Raw genomic sequence first — 19,910 nt, forward strand, 5'->3', positions numbered from 1 at the left:
AAAACAACAACAAGAGCGGAGAAAGCTGCATTTTAATTTCTCTCAAAGGAACAGGTACCGGTAATGAACTCTATGACTGGTACTGTTGATGGTATCCTCTCACTTGGAAGGTTTCAGTTTCTATTGAACATCCTCATTCAAAACAGTATCAACTTCGTGTTTGAGACAAAGAGGCTCTGTTGATTATCCAACTATGAAGCAAGGAATCAATCCGTCTGTCCGACCGTGTGAGTCCTTCGCATCTCTCAAGAACCGTTCGTACTTCCCACTTCAAGGGTGTATTGATAAATTTGGACTTGCAAATAAATCGTGTTTTTTCTAGTCTTTTGGCCACTTAAAGCGCTCACACAACCTTCGTGAGCAATTTGGGGTTCAGTATCTTGCATCAAGTTCACTTCCAATTAGTGGATGACCTGCTCTCTCCCCGACCCACAGCCAACAACGTGCAGTGATGGCTGCAATTTAGCCCGGCAACACGTTCAATATTAATAAACTTTAAATAAATAAACAAGCTAGCGCTTCAGGGCTTTGCGCACTGAGTCGAGCATAGATGCAGAAAATCACGGCCACCGTAGGGAAAAACAATTGACACCACAATATGAAACGCTGACAGAATGCCTGTAGCTAGCTAAACAAAAGACAGACTGCAGCACATCAGATGATTATTTTAGCACCCTACGTCTACCAGGGGGGCAGCTGATAGTTGAAATGATGATCGTATGTTAGCGAGCACATGTTACAATACTATCTGCAGCAATAATCAGTTAATCATTAAAAGTCTAAATTCACTGGTTTTAGCTTATGGTTCAAGCATTTTGAAGACGTCACCTTGTGCTCGGAGAAACATTTCACACTCCTATCTGCCATCTTATAGAGACATTTCTTTTCTAATTATTATAATTGTTGCAGCCCTAACTTTCAGAGATTTCCCTGCAGATAGAAGTCAGAGAAAGGACACGTTTTCTGGCATCACTGCTACTTTTTGCCTCATCCTCTCCCTGGACAACGCTGCTTTATAAAGCCCCGTGTGGCCCAACTGTATTCCTCTCTGTTGCTTCCCCATTCGCATCAGGACACATCACAGACCGGAGGCCAGTGACAGAATGAGGGAGAGGAGAGCAAAAAGAGGATGAAAGGGCTTGAGAGAAACAAATGAAAAGAAGTAATGCTGCAGACAGAGGAGAGTGGCCTTTTAGGACAAACAGGAACAAGTGCAGTGCTGCGTATATGTAGTCTTACATTACAGACAAGAGAGACAGAAGAATGTGAGCGAGAGATAGACAAAGAAGCGCCATTCATTCGATCTGTTGGTATTCAATCCTCTTATTGTGTTCGGAGAGGCGACACTCTCACAGAGAACACACGCACACAGATCAACAACACCCTTTAGACACAGTTGCTCTTGTACTGGCTCATTCACACTTAGGATTGCAACGATTAGTTGATTGGCAACTTTTTTGAAAGCCAATTCATCAGTCGAAAGCAGCATGTGTGTGCATTCAGTGTACCTTCAGTAGCTAGCGTAGCATTGAAGTGCTAACACTAGTTAATGAAGTGTTAAAGTCTCGGCTCGAAATCCACAAAAGCAGCTTGAAAATGAAGAAAATCTGAAACATTTGCATCAGTCTATGGAGAAGGCATTTTGTCGCACGCACACACACACACACACACACACACACACAAACACACACGCACACACTAACCAGTAGAAGGCCACGTTGTCGCCGAGCTTCCTCTCGTGGACGTTGCGGTCGAGGATGTTGTAGCAGATGTTGGTGGAAGCTCCTTCCATAAACTTGATGAATATTTCACCTTTGGTCACATCGAAGTTGTAGTCGAGGAACTGACCCGTGTGTTTTGTCTTCCAAAAAAAATCTTTGGCAATGTCGCCCCAGAACTCTGCAGGACACGAACAAAACGGATTAAAGAGACCGACAAGAAATAATGAATATGTTCCTGAATCCCACTTGGAAGATGCTTATCTCAGATACGTTTGTGAAGTCCGCCAGGGACTATACTCGTGCATGAAATCATGTTCATGCATCAGTACTGTATGTTTTATATTGAACAGGAGTGGAAATTCTGAAAATCAGTTACAAGATGCATCAGGTAAAACGGGCACCATGCAGTAACCACGCAGTCACAGCGAGACAGTTAAACTACACTATTAAACTGTCACAATACCAGTTTACCACTTAATGATGGTGATTATAAAAGGTCACATTGTCCTCTTGCTGTAACTTCCTATTAAAGATTCTTTTGTGAGACTTTTATTGAGGCCAGCATTTCCTGTGCTTCATTAACCTACATTACTGTAAATCACAATCATCCAACACCATGACTCCCCTATGATACAACTCTGGTGTGTGTAATAAATCAATAAACTCCTGAGTCCAGCGTCAGACGGATCCGCCCTGAAGCCAGATTCCACACGCAGAACAAAACCTGTTTGTTTGCATCTGAGGTTCGTCACACAGCCTACAAACTTTCAAGGAAATGATACGAGCAGCTGTTTGAATAACAATAGATGAAGAACCCCCCCCCCCCCTCCTGCCTGCTATGGTCACACCCAAAGGCCACGTCGCTTCTGTGTCACCAGAATACCCTAAATAAACCCGCCTTACAATTACCAAGTCATATTTATGTCTAATAAATACCAAAATAACATTGTTTCATTCAGCTCAAAGAGATTTACTCAACTTGCTGTTTTTAATCCACCAACAGTTCAAAAGTAGAATATATTCAGTTTACTGTTGTAAGTGTAACCACTTTAGCTCGACGAACATCTCAAACAAGTAATCAATGGAACAGTCCACGGCTAATCTTCCATTAATCGACAAATTGTTATTTTAACTAGGGTTTAAATGCCTTAACTGATTCGGGAAAATCTCTTTTTTTATATAAGTGGAGATTGAATATCGGTGGGTTTTGGACCGTCAGTCGGACAAAAACTTAAACAAACATCAACTTGACCGCTGGGAATTTCTGAATGGTCATTATTCACCGTCTTCATTGTTTATATTTTTGTTTTCCATTGGAATTGTCCCTACAGGTAAACAGATAAGAGGCTTTTTCTAAAGAACGGGCAGCATGTATCGTAAAAAGCAGCAGAAAATGGAAATACTTCATTAAATATCCTACAAGTACCTCATAGTTGTGCTTGAGTAAATGTACATAGTTCACTTCAACCACTGGATTAAAATACGAGAACGTGTGCTTACCATCAGGATGCTCTATGGATTTCAAGTAGAGCTCTTTATATTTGTCGAAGCTGGGGATGTGAGCCTTCTTCTTCAAGTCCTCAGACCCGTAGAAGACGTCTTCTTTCGGCACTTTGTCGGGAATCATCTCTGAAACGTTTGTTGGACTCTTTGCCAAGTTATGAATCTGAACTGTAAGACGTTGCAGCAGAACAAGCTGACAGACTGGCTTCGTTCGATAGCGATGGTTGTATCGATTTGCTTTCAACAAATAATCGATATCAGCACTGCAGGACTGGAGAGGAGGCTGCAAGGACCCTGTTTCAGCTGCAGGAGCAAGCAGCACAATGAAGCGATGCAGCTGCAGGGCTAGCTTTGTGCTAGCTTAACAGCAAAGTTCATTCACACTTCCTTGTTTTGCAGGATTGTTGTTGTTGTTGCCGTTTTGTAAAACAAAATGCACGTTAAAAAGCCGCGTTTGGACCCGACGCGAGCAGCTTCGGTTGTACAGTAAAGTCCGGGTGTGTTTCGGTGCAGCTCCGGGTGGATATGTCCACTCCTGACAGTGTTAAATCCTGCACGCACGGGTGAGTGGGTGTCCTGCTAACTGCTAAGCTAACAGGCTAAGCTAACTCACGCCAATTGAAGAGAAAGACGAGCTGAGACGAGGCGCATCTGTTGTAGCTGTAAAGACTTAATGTTTTTTTAATTCTTTAATTATATTGAATTGAAAGCTTGCTTTCAGTCAGCAAAGTGCGTTTCACGCTGTTCGGGAGGCTGGAGGTGAACTGTTTTTGTCCCAGCGGTGACAGTCTGGTGCTGCTGCTGCTTCTTCTTCTGCTTCTTTTAACAAGGAGAAGCTGAACTCTGTTTGGCTCGTTTTGTCTGACCAGCAGCCAATCAGAGCTCACGGAGCCTTTACGTACTCCTTGAAAGCTCCGACACGACTAATAAAATACAGCGGTAAATGATACCCCTCGTTGCGTTCAAGTGGGTACGGATATTGTGAAAAGTGAAAGGTCAAACAATAAATAAATATAATTAATAAGTGGGGTTTTCTAGTGGCGGAAGTTATAATATTTTCAATAATGTTGTGTGCAGCAAATATCTTTCAATTATTCGATTTTTTCATTTCATTATTATTATTATTACTAATATCGTTGTTATTATTATAGTTGTTTCTGTTGTTGTTGTTATAAATGTTAGATTGCCTCCCTACTTTTGCAGTGATGTTACTTAATTATAGTGTGCGTGTGTGTGTGTGCGTGTGTGTGTGCGTGTGTGTGTGTGTGTGCATTTAAGATGCAGTAACACACATTATATATACAAGATGGTGCGTGACTCCCCCTGGATCTCTGGTAGTCTGTCCCACTACCAGGACCACGAAAAAGTTAAAATTTGAAAAAAACGAGACATGAATTCATCCAGGCGGTGTAGGTGGTGTAATTAGTCCGATTTGGAGGCTCCTGCAGCGGATAAGTTTGCAGCAAACAACCGCTGTCTCCACCCTGGAGCTCGGTCGCCCTCCTGTGGACATATATTTGTATTGCAGGATCAAAAATGTGAAAAAACAAGTTGGAAAATACTGAGAAAAATAACGAAATAAAAAAAAAAATATATATATATATATATATATATATATATAAACAAAATCTACCAAATAATGGCAAATGAATAAAGACAGTACTTTCACATGCAGCTGTTGACTGGTATATTTAAATTGCTTATTTATTGAGTGTGTTATGTACACAAAGAGCATGATGTTATATTGTTGTTTCATTTTTGAAGAGCTGGACCTAATAATCTATGTTGCTGTTTGTTCAGTTAAAAATATATCGACACACATTTAAATACATTTAATCTACGTCTTAAGAAAACTATGACAGTTGTTCTGACCGACTCAGCTCTGCCTTGTCAAACACTGCCCTCCATGGGCCAGATCGTGTGCACTCGATTGATTTGAGTTTTAACCAGTACAGTTTATCTGACAAACAGCAGGTGGCGACCATGTTCAACTTCTGCTGCTGTTGACTGCCGATCTCTCAGAGGGTTTGACCACAGCTTCAGCATCTCCGTTGAATACTCCTACTGTGTGGAATGTAGCTCAGTACACTTACAGTACTGTACTTTAGTACCATTTGATGGTTCCTGTACTAATTTACTTGCATTTCCCCATATATGCTACTTGATATTTCTTTTCCACTGCAATTCAAAGCAAAAATATTGTATTTTACTCCACTTCAGTATCTGACTGTGACAGCTTTAATTGGTAGTTACTATTCGGATTAAAATTCATAACAAGAAAAACACATAAGCTTATAAAGACATTGCTAAGTATTAACAAGGAAGATCCCAAAACGTTTCGGTGTCGAGTTGGGGCCTCTTGTCGTGTTTGAGATGTTATTAGTTCCACCGAAGACATTTCCCCTCTAAACCTCCGTTAATCATCTCACAGCCTTCAGATTTATCACTGGACTAAACTAGCCACATGCTGCTCTAACTTTTAATACTTTAAGGTCATTTCACTGATAATACATCTGTACTTTTACATAAATTCAAGATGAATGCAAGATTATAAATACAGGGCTTTTACCAGAGTATCATCACATTGTGGTATTGGTACTTTTACTTCAGTCAAGGATCCGAGTAATTCTAAGTTGTGACACAATGAAAGCCCCCTCTGGCCTGTTCTGATGTCACAGCTCTGGAGCGCTGAGGGTCGGAGGTCAACCTCAGGCCTGGACTGAAGGCTCACGTGTGATTTACAAAGACTGCTTTGTTTTCCTCGTCTTTGCAGTTTCCTTCATGCGATCATGTTTCCACTCTATTGCTGCATGCTTAGAAGGGACAGAGAAGAAACTATAAAAACGGGGATAACCATCAACCAAACAGTAAATAATACAACATAGCATGAACATTTAAGTACTTTTGACTGCACTTTTCTGATACATACTTCAGGTTAAGTAAGGTTTTGAATGCAGGACTTGTACTTGTATTCTCAGTGTGGTATTAGTACTTTAACCAAAAGATCAGAATACGTCTTTAATCACTGCATGGCTGTGTACGCTTAGTCATGAAATATTGATTGGATATCTACTGGGAATTTGAAATCTCATCTGTTTGAACAATAAGTTCATGACACACTGCTGATCTCTGCAAAAAAACAAAGAACAGTCCAGTGTTGACGTGGAAATAATGTTTTTATTGTCTGTACCAAACTTGATTGAAGAAAACCGGGTTTTCCGGAGTATAACAAACACATTAAAGTCCAGCAGAAACAGGAAACAGAGGCGAGAGACTCAGTGTACACACTTATCAGCACTGACTGTTGATAGGGAAAAGGTTAGAGGTCACACAAGCACCACTGTTACCTTTAAGTCATTATTTCACTTTGCTCCGCCTTTTTCATGAAACAAAAACACACCGTATGAAGCTTTATCACTTCAGGAAACATGTTGCTTTAAACCAGTCATGAGTACTTGATAGATATTAGTTATGAATCCCCAGAGAGGCCAAAACCTGCTGAACATGAACTCTTTGAGGCGTGTGACTGAAAACATCCAAAGAAACTTTTTGTACCAGAGTTTGATATAAAACACCCCACTCAGTCCTCCTCAGTAACACTCAATACAACACATTTTACTACCATCATTAAACCAGACAGGACAACCAGACAATTAGACCTCATTATGTTACAAATCACACCTGACAGGTGACTGAAGTAATGACAGTTGTATTAAACACAGACTGTTGGAGGGAGGATACGTTGGCACTGGGTTCAGAACAGAGGGCACGCTGTAAAGGAGGACGTCTGCTCCCTCTTTAATGTTGCACAACAAAAAGCACTTCTTCGCTGAGGCTCGACAACACACACTTGTCAGAACTGCTCAAAATGCCAGAAAGCTGCTGTTCTGTTGACGGGTTAAAGTTTTCCTGCATTGACAGGACTCACAGTAAGCCGAGAGGGAAATGTGCATGTCCTGCAGTGCGTTTTGTCCTCAGTGTGCTACGATTTGTCTTGGCATTAAGTTACCGAACAAACATGAACGGTTTTACTACCAGGATACCTTCAAAAAACAGTTAAGGAGTTTAAGTGCTGACATCTGAATCCTGAAAATTAGATGAAACACTATTAGTTGATAAAAATCAGCAGATTAATTGACCATGTTCGTTAGTTGCAGGAAACTACTCATTAAAATAATAATCACAATTGTAGCTTTTAAGTTACAGTAACTTGTCTTTTCACAAGCTTTAATGAGGGCAAAATATCCCGACAGCAAGAAGCATTTTGGGAAATCCTGCACACTGTCCTCGTCCTCAGTAGCAATGTTTGTTGTGTCGTCTCTGTACTTCAGCACATTGGATTTGACATTTAAGATTTGCCGTTTCAGCTTAAATTTGTTGTGTGGTTACTTCCACGTTCAGATGAACAGCAGAGGAAAGGGAGGTTGTTTTATTCACAGAACCCCAGTTTTAGGTGACCAAAATGTGACATAATACAATCATATTGAATATTTGGTCAAATTCAGTCTTAGACACACACATTGCTGTGTATCGGGTCTTCAGCCAGATTCACGTCCAGCTTATTTAGATGGCTTTTTGGCTGCAGAAGTTGAACCATATGGCTGATGAGGTAACCAATGTGGAGAAAACATCGTCCGTCTGATCATTGCCCTCCTGCATTCTCAAAACACTGGGCGGCTGCGAGTAAAACAGGCTACTTGTCCGTCAGTGTTCACAAAATGAATGCGAAACCTCTGAAATTAAAGCTGAAACTCGCATAGACCTTTAACCGAAAGTTCATTGCAGAGCCAAAAAAAAAAAAAAGTTACTATACATCACCATAATTTAAGGCTCAGAAACAAGATTATTCTTCAAACAATTCTTTGGACTGTCAGGGGAAAAAGCATACATTCTGAAAAAAAGTAAGATTTGAAAATAATTAGTAAATGGCAAAGTATTGATTTGTATTGTTAGATGTGGTCTTACTGAAGGCAATTACCAGAAAACAGAAACAACTTCAGGCACCCTCTGATTGTGTGAAACATTCAATTCATGTTTGAATCATGTCGCTGAAACACTTAAACACTAAATAAGTGCACGTCTGAGTCGCTGATGGAGAGAAGCTCCATCAGCTGATACATTTGTCCAAACAGGAATATGCTGAACTCCACCCTGATCGATCTTTGACTTCATGTACATCACTGGGGTGACACATTTGAACTTTTCACCCCAACTTGTGGCAAGAAAAACAAATAATTCAACAAAAATCCTTGAATTAAATGCAACTGTGAAACACCAGGTCTGCTGCACCCTGACACATCTCAGCAATTGTCCAAAATACCTCCAATGTTTATTTTTTAGAACACATTAAAATAGGACCAACATTACAAACATTTGCCCAAAACAGCAGACTTACATTAATGTAAAATGATAACAAAAAACTGTTATGAAAAATGTTTTCTTATGAAAAGAAAAATGCTATGAATAAGGCCATTGATAAAGTTATGTATTCCAATAACACCTGTGCTGTTAACAGTTCGTGTGGAATCAACATTACTGTGTTGTTTCAAGTTGGGTACAAATATACAGGGTCTCAAATCAGATCCACAATGTACAATACTAATCTTGGTCACTCGGGGAGTGGAAATGGGACAGAGAGAAAAACACCGGTCTGGCTTTCCCAGAAAGGAATATGCTTTCAATGCGGCAACTCATTGATCGCACAGTTTCTTAAACTACTTTGGAAAAAACTAAATCCAACATGAGTAGTTAAGAGCAGATCTATCACTGCACCAGTCAAAGCCTGTAAGAAGCATATGAGCCACTTTCATGGCCGGCTACATGTAGTGAACACACTGATCAGCCAGTCAGAGAAAAAAAAACAGTGCATGGACTTACAAAACAGACTCTCCAAAAAGTCGAAACATTCAAAACAATCATTGTTAATTTTTTTTACTAAATATTGGCATGTTGATCAAAAGGCTGCCATCTCACGTCCACACGAAGAGAAAGCTACTTTCCTGGAGTTAAGAATTGCACATTTAAGGAGCCTGAAACGTGAACAGCGAGGTCGAGTGGAAGCAAAAAGACTGATCTGCTACAAAAAACAGCAACACTTCTCGATAGCCGATACAAGTCGGATCGCTCCAACAGAGCAACGGTTTAGAGAGCGTGGGGGAAAAAAAATAAATAGAAAACAAATGGATAAAGTTGAGATTGTGACTGACAGATTCCCAAAAACCTTTTCATAACAGAGAAAACAAGACCAAAAAAAAAAAAGAAAAGGGGAATGGAGTGAGGGGGAGAAATGTGATGAAACAGTAGCATACAGTTACAAAAGCTCTTCTGAAGCCCAACGGGACAAAATCCGGATGCATCCTTGGTGGAAAAGAAGGCCAAGAGGAGACCCGACTGCTGCCTTGTCCCACACTGAACCCTGAGCCCTTCAGAGGAGACATGTGCCGCCCACGAGATGCTTTGTCCTCTTTTCATTTAGCTTAGAACTGTATCGCCTCAATCAAACTGCCAAATGATGTTTCAGGAAGCCTGCTGGCTCGATGAAGTCTCTTTTTTGTCACCATTTCAAAGCACAAAACTCTGTTAGCATGACTAAAATTGGGACCAGCTAGCAAAAATACACCTCAGATTCAGTTCACAATTATGCATAACTTAATGTTTTAGATGGAATTTTTTTCTCCTTTTTCCTCACTTCTGTTCAAGAATCTTCCTCCAAATGAATGAATTGCAGTGTCAACAGGAGAGGCACAAATGGCTGCAGTGCCATCAAACAACAAACAAACAATCTGGGTTAGTTTGGGACAAAGTGATTGGTGTTCTGACAGCCGGGTCCTTCAGAGGAGGTTCTTTCAAATTGATATTTAAACACATACAACCACACACATATACACACACACACACACACACACACACACACACAGAGAGAGAACATCACCGTGTTTTTCACACTCAAGTCTATTACAAAACCAGATATGTACGGCACAATCTGGTTTTGGGAAGGATGGGATTACAGGTGAGGGGTGGGGGCCTGAAACTCTCGCAGACTGACGGGTTCGAGGAAGAAGAGGCCGTGACCGAGGCGTTGTTGATTATTGGTAAAGGATGTTTCCGGGAAAAAATGAGCCGAGCTGTACGGCAGCTGAAGGCTAGAAGAAGAAGTCCGGCAGGTTCAGGGGATGTTAGGTGTTTGGGGTGGGGCACAAGTCGAGATCAGGTTTGGTATAGGATATAAAACCAAACTGGCTGTCTTGGCTTGAAGAAGATCTTGAGGTGGGTTTGTATACCACAGCATCTAATTGAAAAGTTGCTTGCAGTTTTGATTAAAACTCCTCCTGCTCTTCAGCATCCGGTATCACAAAACCATCCTAGAGAGGAGAGAGAGAAATTGAATGCAATGTTAGGTCACGCTGAACGTGGAATAACTTCCTTGTTCTGTTCAGGATGTTGTTGAAGAGGACATATTTTACAGTGGTTTGGCCGACTTTGATATTCCTCCGTATCTATTAGAGCAGGGGTGCCCAATACGTCGATCGCGATCGACCGGTCGATCGCGGAGGTAGTGCGAGTAGATCGCATGCCATTAAAAAAAAAAAAGATGTCCTCATGGCATTTGCCACTTGATTTTCTAACACACGGGTCACCACGTATGCGCGGTCAACCGCGCGAGCTACTGCAAAACTCCGGCGAGCTAATTAGTCAGCCTTCCAATTTATTTCCACTAAAGAAGCTAAATCTGCAGCGCCATGATTTGGGAAACGTCCAAAACCTTGCGTCAGAACTGGAGACGCAACGGAAGGCGTGTGCGTAACTTGACAGTGCGCGCTACACAGAGCAGATTGACAAGTGTCTGTCAGGGTTTGACAAACGCTTTCCAGACTTTGCTTTACTCGAGCCAGTTGCTACACTTATGTGCTGCACATTTCGGGAAGATATAGAGGTTGATTCACTCGCATCAAAAATTGCAACATTGTTTCACCTGAACTCGTCTGGAGTGGAGGATGAGATTTTGACACTGCAGCTGAAGTCCAGGGCTCATGGACAGTTTTCTCACAGAGGAAAAGTACCCAAACATGAGGAAATGTGATACCTTTTTGACTGAATTATTCGGCTCTACTCATTTATGTGAGTCAGCCTTTTCATACATGAAGAACATTAAGTCCATACACCGTTCCACCATGACTGATGATCATTTGAAGTCTGCTTGAGGCGGATACCAGCAGCTACTGTCAGGACTATGCAACTCTGGCCAATCCCATTCAGTGCAAGTCATCAGAGTAAGGGAACGACCAAAAATATACAGAATATATGTATATATATATATATAAATAGATATTCAGCATTTTTAATGTAGGTAGATCATTTTGACTTGGTCATTTTAAAAGTAGCTCGCAAGCCGAAAAAGTGTGGGCACCCCTGTATTAGAGTATACAGCCGAAGAAATGCAGCAGAGAGGCGCCACGGCTGCGTTAGCTATGCGAGAGGCTATGGTGGGGTCACTTGGGGAATGAGGAACTTGGTCTCAAGGCATTCTGCTACATTTAGGCACTTTCAGAATGGCTGAGCGAGCATGTGCTTCAACAGACTACATCTACCATCAACAATGATTGACCATCCACATAAAACGGGGCAAATTTGCCCATTTAATGCACATTGTTGTAAATCTTGGGTTATTATTTTTGGCATATTTTTCCGACTGATTTGCACATTAAGTCAATATTTCACCTCCTTCCATAATCTTCTGTTAAAACACAGTATAGGTACGTTTGATGTATTTCTTAATGTCAATTTCTTATGACGGTTTCTTCATTTTGGCAGGAAACGTATATTGTGACCCCCATGCATCAGAACATCAGGCATAGTCCTTGTATGTGGAACAAAAAGTTTAAAAATTTGAATAGAAATATAACAAAAAAAGCAATGAAAGTCAAAATTACAAAGGAAGCAAGATACAGAGTACACACAACCATAAGTGCAGAACTGAGGTGACATAATGGAGTGGTAAATAGTCAGTCGAGTACCACAGAAAACATTTAGCCTCAGTGAGCGAGCTGCATGCCATTCCTCTGCAGGAATTTACAGCCATAGCAGCAGTTGTTACCAGCAGAGCAAATGGGCTTTAATCTGGAGTTGCACTCCCATGTACTGAATATATTTGGTTTATTTTTGAGGATAGAAGAATTGAATAACACGTCAACAAATCACAGGAAATGACCAAAACCCACAACGTCTTAATCCGTCCCTCAGTCTAACTTCCAGCTCCAAGCCCACTAAAGAAGTTATTATTTACAAAACACTTGATCCACATTTGGTGCTCCAGTGATTAAGACGGTGACTGTGGGATTGAGTAAAAATAAACGACAGTGTGTGTGATCACTGATGTGTTTTAAATAAATTTCTATGGAACAGAGAAACAAGATCCATCAGGCTTTGCCACTGCCACACACACGCTAGTCGATGCGTTCAGTGTTGGTTTGGGTCTTTTTATGGCATTTACTGACAAATAATAACAAAAACATAGAATGCCAATCAAATAATGAATGTCAAATCACAGAATTGTTGAGTAATTCAATTACTTGAAACTTTTATATCAATCGACTACAGAATGAATCACATGACTAAACTTCATATCATACACGCGGATGAGAACTCACGTCTGTGGCGTAGAGGATGTCGATGATTTTCTGCAGCGTGGGGTCGCCCTCTCCTTCCTTCTCCTGGCAAATCAGCTCAATGTTCCGCAGCTTACCAAAATAAAAGTCTCTCTCCTTCTCCATGTCCTGAATGGTAGATTTCAGGACCTCCACCTGTGGGGGAAAAAAAAAGGCCAAAACAACATTGAAGTTTTGTTTCTACTCATCAGGTGACTCCATTGATACGTCCTCTTTGAAGACACAAATTGACTTGTTGGAGAAGGAACACATTATTTCACTTTTCCATATTAACTGTACGGTGCCGGTTTTTGTTTTCATGCTGCAGGGCTGACCTCATTCATGAGCTCCGCCCTCTCCTCGTCGCTTCCTCCCACCCTCGGCTTCCTTGCGCTGACGAGAGACAACTTGGGCGCTACCTTGGCGACAGGTGGCCTGTGAGGAGCTGAAGAGGCGAGAAAAAGAAGTCGATGAGCAAGAGAAGAACTTCCCAGTATTACTCTATTTGATTTCAAACCAGCCAGCGCTCTGACCTTGACCGAGGGCCTTTTTGGGGGTTTTGCTGAGAGCTGACTGGGGATTGTTGGGTATGGGCATGGCCTCCTGGCCCTGCCTCGCCTCAACTGGGTCGTACTCCTTCCCATCGTAGTTCGCGTCGAAGAACTTCTTAAACCACTGCACGAACTCAAAGTTGTCCTGGAACTTCCCCTTCACCAGTTTGTCTACTGGAATGATCTGGAAGCACAAGGAGAGAATCAGGACCACGAGGTTTGGACAGGTTGCTTCAAGCTACATTAGATTTATTTTGAAGGATTAAGATTCAACAGCTAATCAAGTGAACGCCTCATTTCTACGGACAATGCATTTTCCAAGCTTGTAGAATTTTAATATTTGGTATATTTTGCATCCATTTCGTTTCACATATTCCATTTTGTAGTCTAGTTTTTTCTGTATTTATTCTCTGTGTCAATACATCAATTGTATGTTGGGTTATATATTATGTGAATGTAAAAGGGTATATTACACAGTAAAACAGGTCAAATACATTATAGATAATTACAATCCAAATCACGCAACACTTAATATTTCAACAGTAAAAACAGACATTATGCCCAAGAATTAAGCACACTAATTTGGTGCTGTGGACACAAGTTAGTGCATACACAAAGAATACTGTAGCTTTATCTTGTACTGTACTAAAAATACTGAAGACTACAGATTAAAAAAATCACTTCATGTCACTCATTACAGACATACAAACGACACTTAAATAGTTCATCTCAAGTGTCAGTATCATGAAGAGAAAACTAACAGCTGCACGGGGACATCCTTCACTGACAGAGCTTCTACTGACATTCTTGATAAAATGATGGACTGAGTCGGACTCAAGGCCCAAAATAATGTCTTCAGTACTGGCACACATTAAAAACAAGGCGGGCCGGGATCAAAGCCACAGTGAGGACAACAGAGCGGCAGCTAAATAAATAATGTCTGCAGTAAATCCCTTACTCAGCGACGGAAGAATCGCTGAGACAATACGCAAAGCATGCACGGGGGAAAAGTCCACGATGCAGCCACAATGCCGGGGATTATAACCCTGAACAGCTATGAATACACCCATGTGCTCTACGTGCTCAAGCTTCTGTTACACTTATCCATGAGTCAACACCGTCCAGGCATTTAAACCACAGCACAGACAACAACTTAAAAACAAATGGAAGGCAGGAAGAAAGGAAGTTGAAAGATGAATTAATTATGGGAGCTTTGTCAATATTCCTGCAGGCTGCTGCATGTTCAAAACAAATGATGACTAAGATGGATCGGCCCTGCCCATTTCATTCTTTGTTGGCAATATCAAAAGCATTATGAAGTGTCCAGATGTGTTCTCAAAGAAATGAATCAGTTCACTTTCTATTCCGATCGTGAAGAATCACATTAAGACAGACATTTCAACTTATAGTACACAAAATGAAACACAAGGCAGCAACTGAACAATGTGTTGAACTGAAATATAATTATTATGTCGTATCAAGTCATTTCTGATACATTTCTTTTGACAGATGAAAATGTAGTGTACACACACACACACACACACACACCAAAGAGTGAGACTAAGAAAGCGCTCAGGAAAAACAAAACTACTCATGATCAGCTCAGCTGGTTGGGAGAGGACGACAGGAGTTTCATAGCAGTAAGGGACGACTGATGGGTATCAGGCAACATAATTCATGTTCGCTCATTTTCAGGGCTACTGATGACTGCTGTAAATAAGTCATTCATGTGATCCCCAGAAGAGCACCAGAAGATGCAACCGTAGCCAAATTGGGACATTTCTGTAAGCAGATTCCTCAGATTGGATTGTAACATTATGTCCACTGACATTTTTGGCAAAAAGCATAGTTTGAACAGGGTCTTTAAATGACATGTAATGAGTTATGTTATTGTCATTGACAACTGGAGGTCAGTCGTCCTGCACCCATTTCCATGTCATGGCTGTCATGCTAGCAGACAACAGTTATTTTAAGGACGTATTTTGCGTATTAAGGACGTAAAATGCTAATACCGGTAAATGCAGCCACAGTAGTGAACAAAACCATAGACAGATCCTGATGTACTGAAAACCACTCTTATAAACATTGCTCATGGCATCGACACAAGTTTCAGACTGTATGAACATTTCACATATGAGGGCTGCATATTATGAACTACATTAAGATAATATTTTTTTTTAAGTTCTCTTTTTGCCCCAAAGCCCTCAAAAGGAAGTCAACCAACAACAAAAACGTGCCCTCCAATATCAGAAATTCTTTCATACATTTTCAGATCTTGTGCACTCATGCAGGACGCGTCATGTCATTTGAAACCGTGTGTGATGTTACTTACTTTGTCGACTCCCATCTTTTTGAAGGAAACCTGCAGAAGCTTGTAGTTGTAGATGTATTCATGCTCCAGCTTGGCAACAAATTTGACTTTCTTCAGAGGCAGAGAGTTGGGAAACAGCATGTCCATGAACTGGCAAAAAGCAGCACCTTGACAATTAAAATGATCAACAGAAAAATTACATCACAAGTTCACTTAATGCACCATACAGTAAAATAAAAAAAATTCTAAATAACGAGGACGCCTAAAAACAAGAACATGCAGAGTAAAATGATAATAAAGCTCAATTTCCTTTCAAGTGAGAACAAACATTTCTGTATTTAAAACAGGTTTGGCAGAATCACAACATGCCGTTAGCTCTTTTTAAAACATTTTTATTCTGTACAGTTAGTCAATGAACTAGAGCTCAGGGTTGACTACCTAGCTCAAGGGCACATGACGGGAATTTACAAACAGGAGACATCTTAAAATTCACTTCATCCCAAAACTCATTTACTACTCTGATGATTTGAAATACAGAGGCTCCATATTGTTTAAAGTTAGTGCTTTTTCCAAAATGATAGAATCTCTTATTTTGATATGAACTCAGCCGATGAAAAAGCCAGCTGATTAATGCACCTGTCCACCTGTTGTTAAAGCAAACTGCATATGCTGTTCTGACATGTCTTTTTATTGCACACTAGAGCTGATGGTTTGGATATTTACAGACAATCTGCAGAGTACAACACATGTATGCCCAGGCAGATGGGTGTGAAAAGAAGGTTTATAGGGTTAAAGCAATAGGACAACATTTTTCCAATGGCCTCAATCGCCCTTTAAACCAGCATCAGCCAATGTATCTGGCAGCAACGGCTGTGCAGTGGGGTTTTATTTGGTATAAAGAATTAGACACTCTAAGACAGTAAACATAAGCACACTGTGGGCCGTTTGCTACCAGTGAAAATAAAAATGTTCTTGTGTATATTTGATGAAACAAAGCCTCAACATATGAGAACAAGTTTTATTGGCTCGTGTGATAAAAGCAGAAGCTTCAGCGTTTTGCATTGTATTGTTAGTTTTTCTCGATTGCTAAGACACATTTCTTGAAACGGTCACCCATTCTCTCAAAACTGTAAACACAAAACCTCATCTTCAAGCACTATTTACAAAACCTCTGAATCCTCTTGCAAAATGAAACTTTCGCCTCAAAACAGGTTTACCTGTGCTCAAAATCAAACACTTCTCTCAAATCATAAACAAAGTGATCAAAATAATATACACTATCAAGCAGTCAGTAAACACACCAATCGAAAACACATTGTTCAAAATGTATAGTTCTCAGGGAGAAGTAGATTTTTTATCTCGGAACAAATTTCATATGAATGAAAACATGTTCTATTACAGTAGCTCAAAATTGATCAGTAATTACTACTGTGCTTTGCAATTTCTTTTGTTCTTCCTCCTCCTTGTACCCCTGTTTTTACAGTACTGTACCCTGCATCTCACAAACATGTCCTTTGTCTCTGTGATTCTGTAATTCTTGTTCTTTGTTGATATGAACCTGAAACCAGTCAAAATCGATTGAGCAGTCAGTACTGTTACTGTAACAAATAGAAAGCACGATGTCCTCTCACATTGTTTCTTCTATCCATTCTCAGACTCTCCTTCCCACCTTCAACCACCTGTTTGCTCTCTAAACTGGCTTATATTGGTTGTGTCACATCATTTGATACAAGTGAAATAAATTTTGAGTGATTGTGTTTAATCAATGACATGTGTTCTCTATTTGTATTTGATTGTTGCCACTTGTGTTTACCAGTATGGATGACATGTGCATTAGAGTGCAGAATGTGTTTTGAGACTGAGGATGTGTTTAGAGTTTTGCTGAAAAGTCTAAGTGAGATCTGCAAATTGTGTTTTACCATGTGAAATAGTTTAAGGTATTGACAACAGACTGCACAATTAGCTAAATGAGTTCAGGCAACTGAGAACTTTGTTCAGCCAATGGGTTTTAGTGTTTCAGCAATTGAGAAAAACTGTAACTTATTCAGCATCAGCGGCAACTGGCCCAGTGCACCACAACACCAGTACAACACCAGTACAACACGGTGATTCAAAATATCACTCACCTGGATCTGTTTCAAAAGGTTTGACGACTAATGAAACGCGTCTGTAACCACCACAATAAGAGAGATTTTAATGAATACATTTCTTACCTGAACACAACATTTCTATCTTGGTGAGGTTCATTTGTAGAGAGTCATTGATCCAGACCAACATGTCATGACGACTTAAGTTGTCGCTGGTCACTGAGGTCGAGTACACGTTCACAGCCATTGTCGGTCACCTGCTGACGGAGAGAGGAGAACAAGTGTGAGAAAGATTTACATGACGACTGCTTTATCTGTGAGAGTGGAAGGTAGAGCAGACAAACTAACTGGTCACATACAAATGTACCGGCACAAAGCTGGTGAACGGAGAGTTAATATGCATCCTTGATGCCGTGTCATCATTATGAGGAATGTTTCACTATAAACTGGTTTGTAAATAGCATGATTAAGAACTGACGAATGCACATTTACACACAAAGCAACGGTGGTTACTACTTCTGAAATTATTTGTAAAGAGATCAATTCCCAGAAAAATGTGGACATATTTAATGGCCAAATAATGGCTTCTACATTAAGCAAGAGTTGTCAGATGTTGAGAAACAAAAAACACCAAACACTTAATTCAAAATGGATTCAAAGCAGAACAATATGGTGCAGCTAAATGAACTAGGCTAACACTATTAATAATGTACTAGCGCTAAAACAAGAAAGTAGTCATTCAGTTTGTGTAGAATTAACAAACACTCTCTGCTTCCATCTTCTCAAATGGATCATTTTCTGATTACATTTTTGCTTTAGTTACTTTGCAATTTTGTTAGAACATTAATACAAAATATAAATCAACTTAAAACGTGTTGAGGGCAGGACAATTACTTGTAACAGAGTATTTTTGCTCTGTGGTTATTGTAGTTAAAAAAAAAAAAAATCAAAATTCACCACTGAATTTAGATTTTCGACAAAAGGTGACGCATTTTAAAATGCCATAAGTTTAATGACATGACTGCCAATTTAATGTGTAACAATAAAATAACTGTTGATGTAGTTCAACTATTTCCGGCTAATATCAAATAACCGTTAGCTAAACGCAACAGGGCCCCCGGTGAGAAACTTGTGAGCTAAATAGCTAACGTTAGATTAGCTATGCGGCTAACCAACAGACTGGTAGTATATTTTTTGTTAACTGCTCTTACAGAAAATTGATTCAATTATTTGCCTTTTTGCTTGTATTGGCGACAAATATGTAGCTATAATTTAGTTTCTGTCACCGGCTAAACTCGACCACCGACTATTGTGAACCGGACATTAAGACGCTTTCCCCGCCCTGAACTCACCAAGCCCCCCGCTAGCTTCAGTTAGCTCGTCACTGTTAATGCGGTGAACTTTCAGTATGGGAGCTCGAAGGCGCTGGCTTTGTCATCGCTTCATCCAACAGTTACAGATAGGGGCTATATGAATAGGAAGCCTCGCCCTAGCTGCTTCACTCGTAGTCAAACGATTATGTCCCTGCTAGTCACAAGCTAGCATCGTTGCTAACAGAGCTTAGCTGCCTCAACACCAGCCGCCGTCTCACATGCCGGCTAATAACGCTAAATGACGCCGTGTTTCAGCGCAGTTAAACCTACCTGGAGTGGATTGGCTTTCACAGATCTTGTACACGATGGTGTTATTTTTCACGGCTGTAACTCTGTGTCATAAAGAGGTCTAACGTTATCTGTAATTGTTTGGATGGTACACCTACTTCTGCTTTTTCTTCTTCTTGGCAGCTCGACTTCTCTCTACCGGCAGCGGAAGAACCAATTTCTTGACGTCAGGACGGAAGAGGGTAACCAGGGGGTAACGCCTAAAGGGCTTCTTCTTCTTCTTTATTGGCGGACTACAAACCAACGTTTAAGGTGCACGCCGCCACTTACTGTATCGGAGTGTGTAACATAAAAAACAATGAAACAAAACAAACTAACACAAAAAGAACATCATATCGAAGTTATATTTTGGATATTAAACCCGTCCCATTCACAAATTTAAATAAAGGCCTTTTAACCTGAACTTGTTTGTCCTCTGGCTCCAACAGTCCT

The 19,910-nt window shown here is 40.5% G+C and overlaps 2 protein-coding genes across 7 annotated transcripts in view; both read right to left on the minus strand.

The window, feature by feature from the left end:
- LOC306780947 (acetyl-coenzyme A synthetase, cytoplasmic-like) overlaps positions 1 to 4,032 on the minus strand; it is a 19,496-nt gene extending 15,464 nt beyond the window's left edge. For both annotated transcript variants that reach the window (XM_079273503.1, XM_079273502.1), the window contains exons 1-2: positions 3,222 to 4,032; positions 1,704 to 1,899 (exon numbers count right to left, since the gene is read on the minus strand). In XM_079273503.1, the coding sequence (XP_079129629.1) occupies positions 1,704 to 1,899; positions 3,222 to 3,348 (323 nt within the window). In that variant the 5' untranslated portion in view covers positions 3,349 to 4,032. The remainder of the gene's footprint in view (positions 1 to 1,703; positions 1,900 to 3,221) is intronic.
- Positions 4,033 to 5,628: 1,596 nt separating this feature from the next.
- LOC306781411 (microtubule-associated protein RP/EB family member 1-like) lies at positions 5,629 to 19,637 on the minus strand. Of its 5 annotated transcripts, none has more exons than XM_079274260.1 (7): positions 19,577 to 19,637; positions 17,944 to 18,074; positions 15,752 to 15,897; positions 13,402 to 13,603; positions 13,204 to 13,313; positions 12,872 to 13,024; positions 5,629 to 6,037 (listed from the first exon to the last, which is right to left on the minus strand). In XM_079274260.1, exons 2-7 carry the CDS (start codon positions 18,062 to 18,064, stop codon positions 5,963 to 5,965), a joined length of 807 nt encoding a protein of 268 aa, XP_079130386.1. In that variant the 5' UTR covers positions 18,065 to 18,074; positions 19,577 to 19,637; the 3' UTR covers positions 5,629 to 5,962. The 5 variants fall into 5 exon arrangements, with proteins under 5 accessions (XP_079130386.1, XP_079130385.1, XP_079130383.1 ...); XM_079274259.1 differs by having other exon boundaries at positions 17,944 to 18,077; positions 19,577 to 19,617; XM_079274257.1 differs by having other exon boundaries at positions 19,461 to 19,606.
- Positions 19,638 to 19,910: the final 273 nt, after the last annotated feature.

The sequence above is a fragment of the Melanostigma gelatinosum genome, assembly GCF_949748355.1.
Source record: "Melanostigma gelatinosum genome assembly, chromosome: 8".
In the NCBI taxonomy this organism is placed as follows: Eukaryota; Metazoa; Chordata; class Actinopteri; order Perciformes; family Zoarcidae; genus Melanostigma; species Melanostigma gelatinosum.

Excerpts from the sequence above, each read along its gene's own strand:
- LOC306781411 (XM_079274260.1), bottom strand. The coding sequence starts at position 18,064 with ATGGCTGTGAACGTGTACTCGACCTCAGTGACCAGCGACAACTTAAGT. Across the intron at positions 13,314-13,401 it reads CAAAAAGGCCCTCGGTCAAG|CTCCTCACAGGCCACCTGTC; the intron begins GTCAGAGCGCTG and ends TCGCCTCTTCAG. Across the intron at positions 13,025-13,203 it reads GGGCGGAGCTCATGAATGAG|GTGGAGGTCCTGAAATCTAC; the intron begins GTCAGCCCTGCA and ends TTTCCCCCACAG.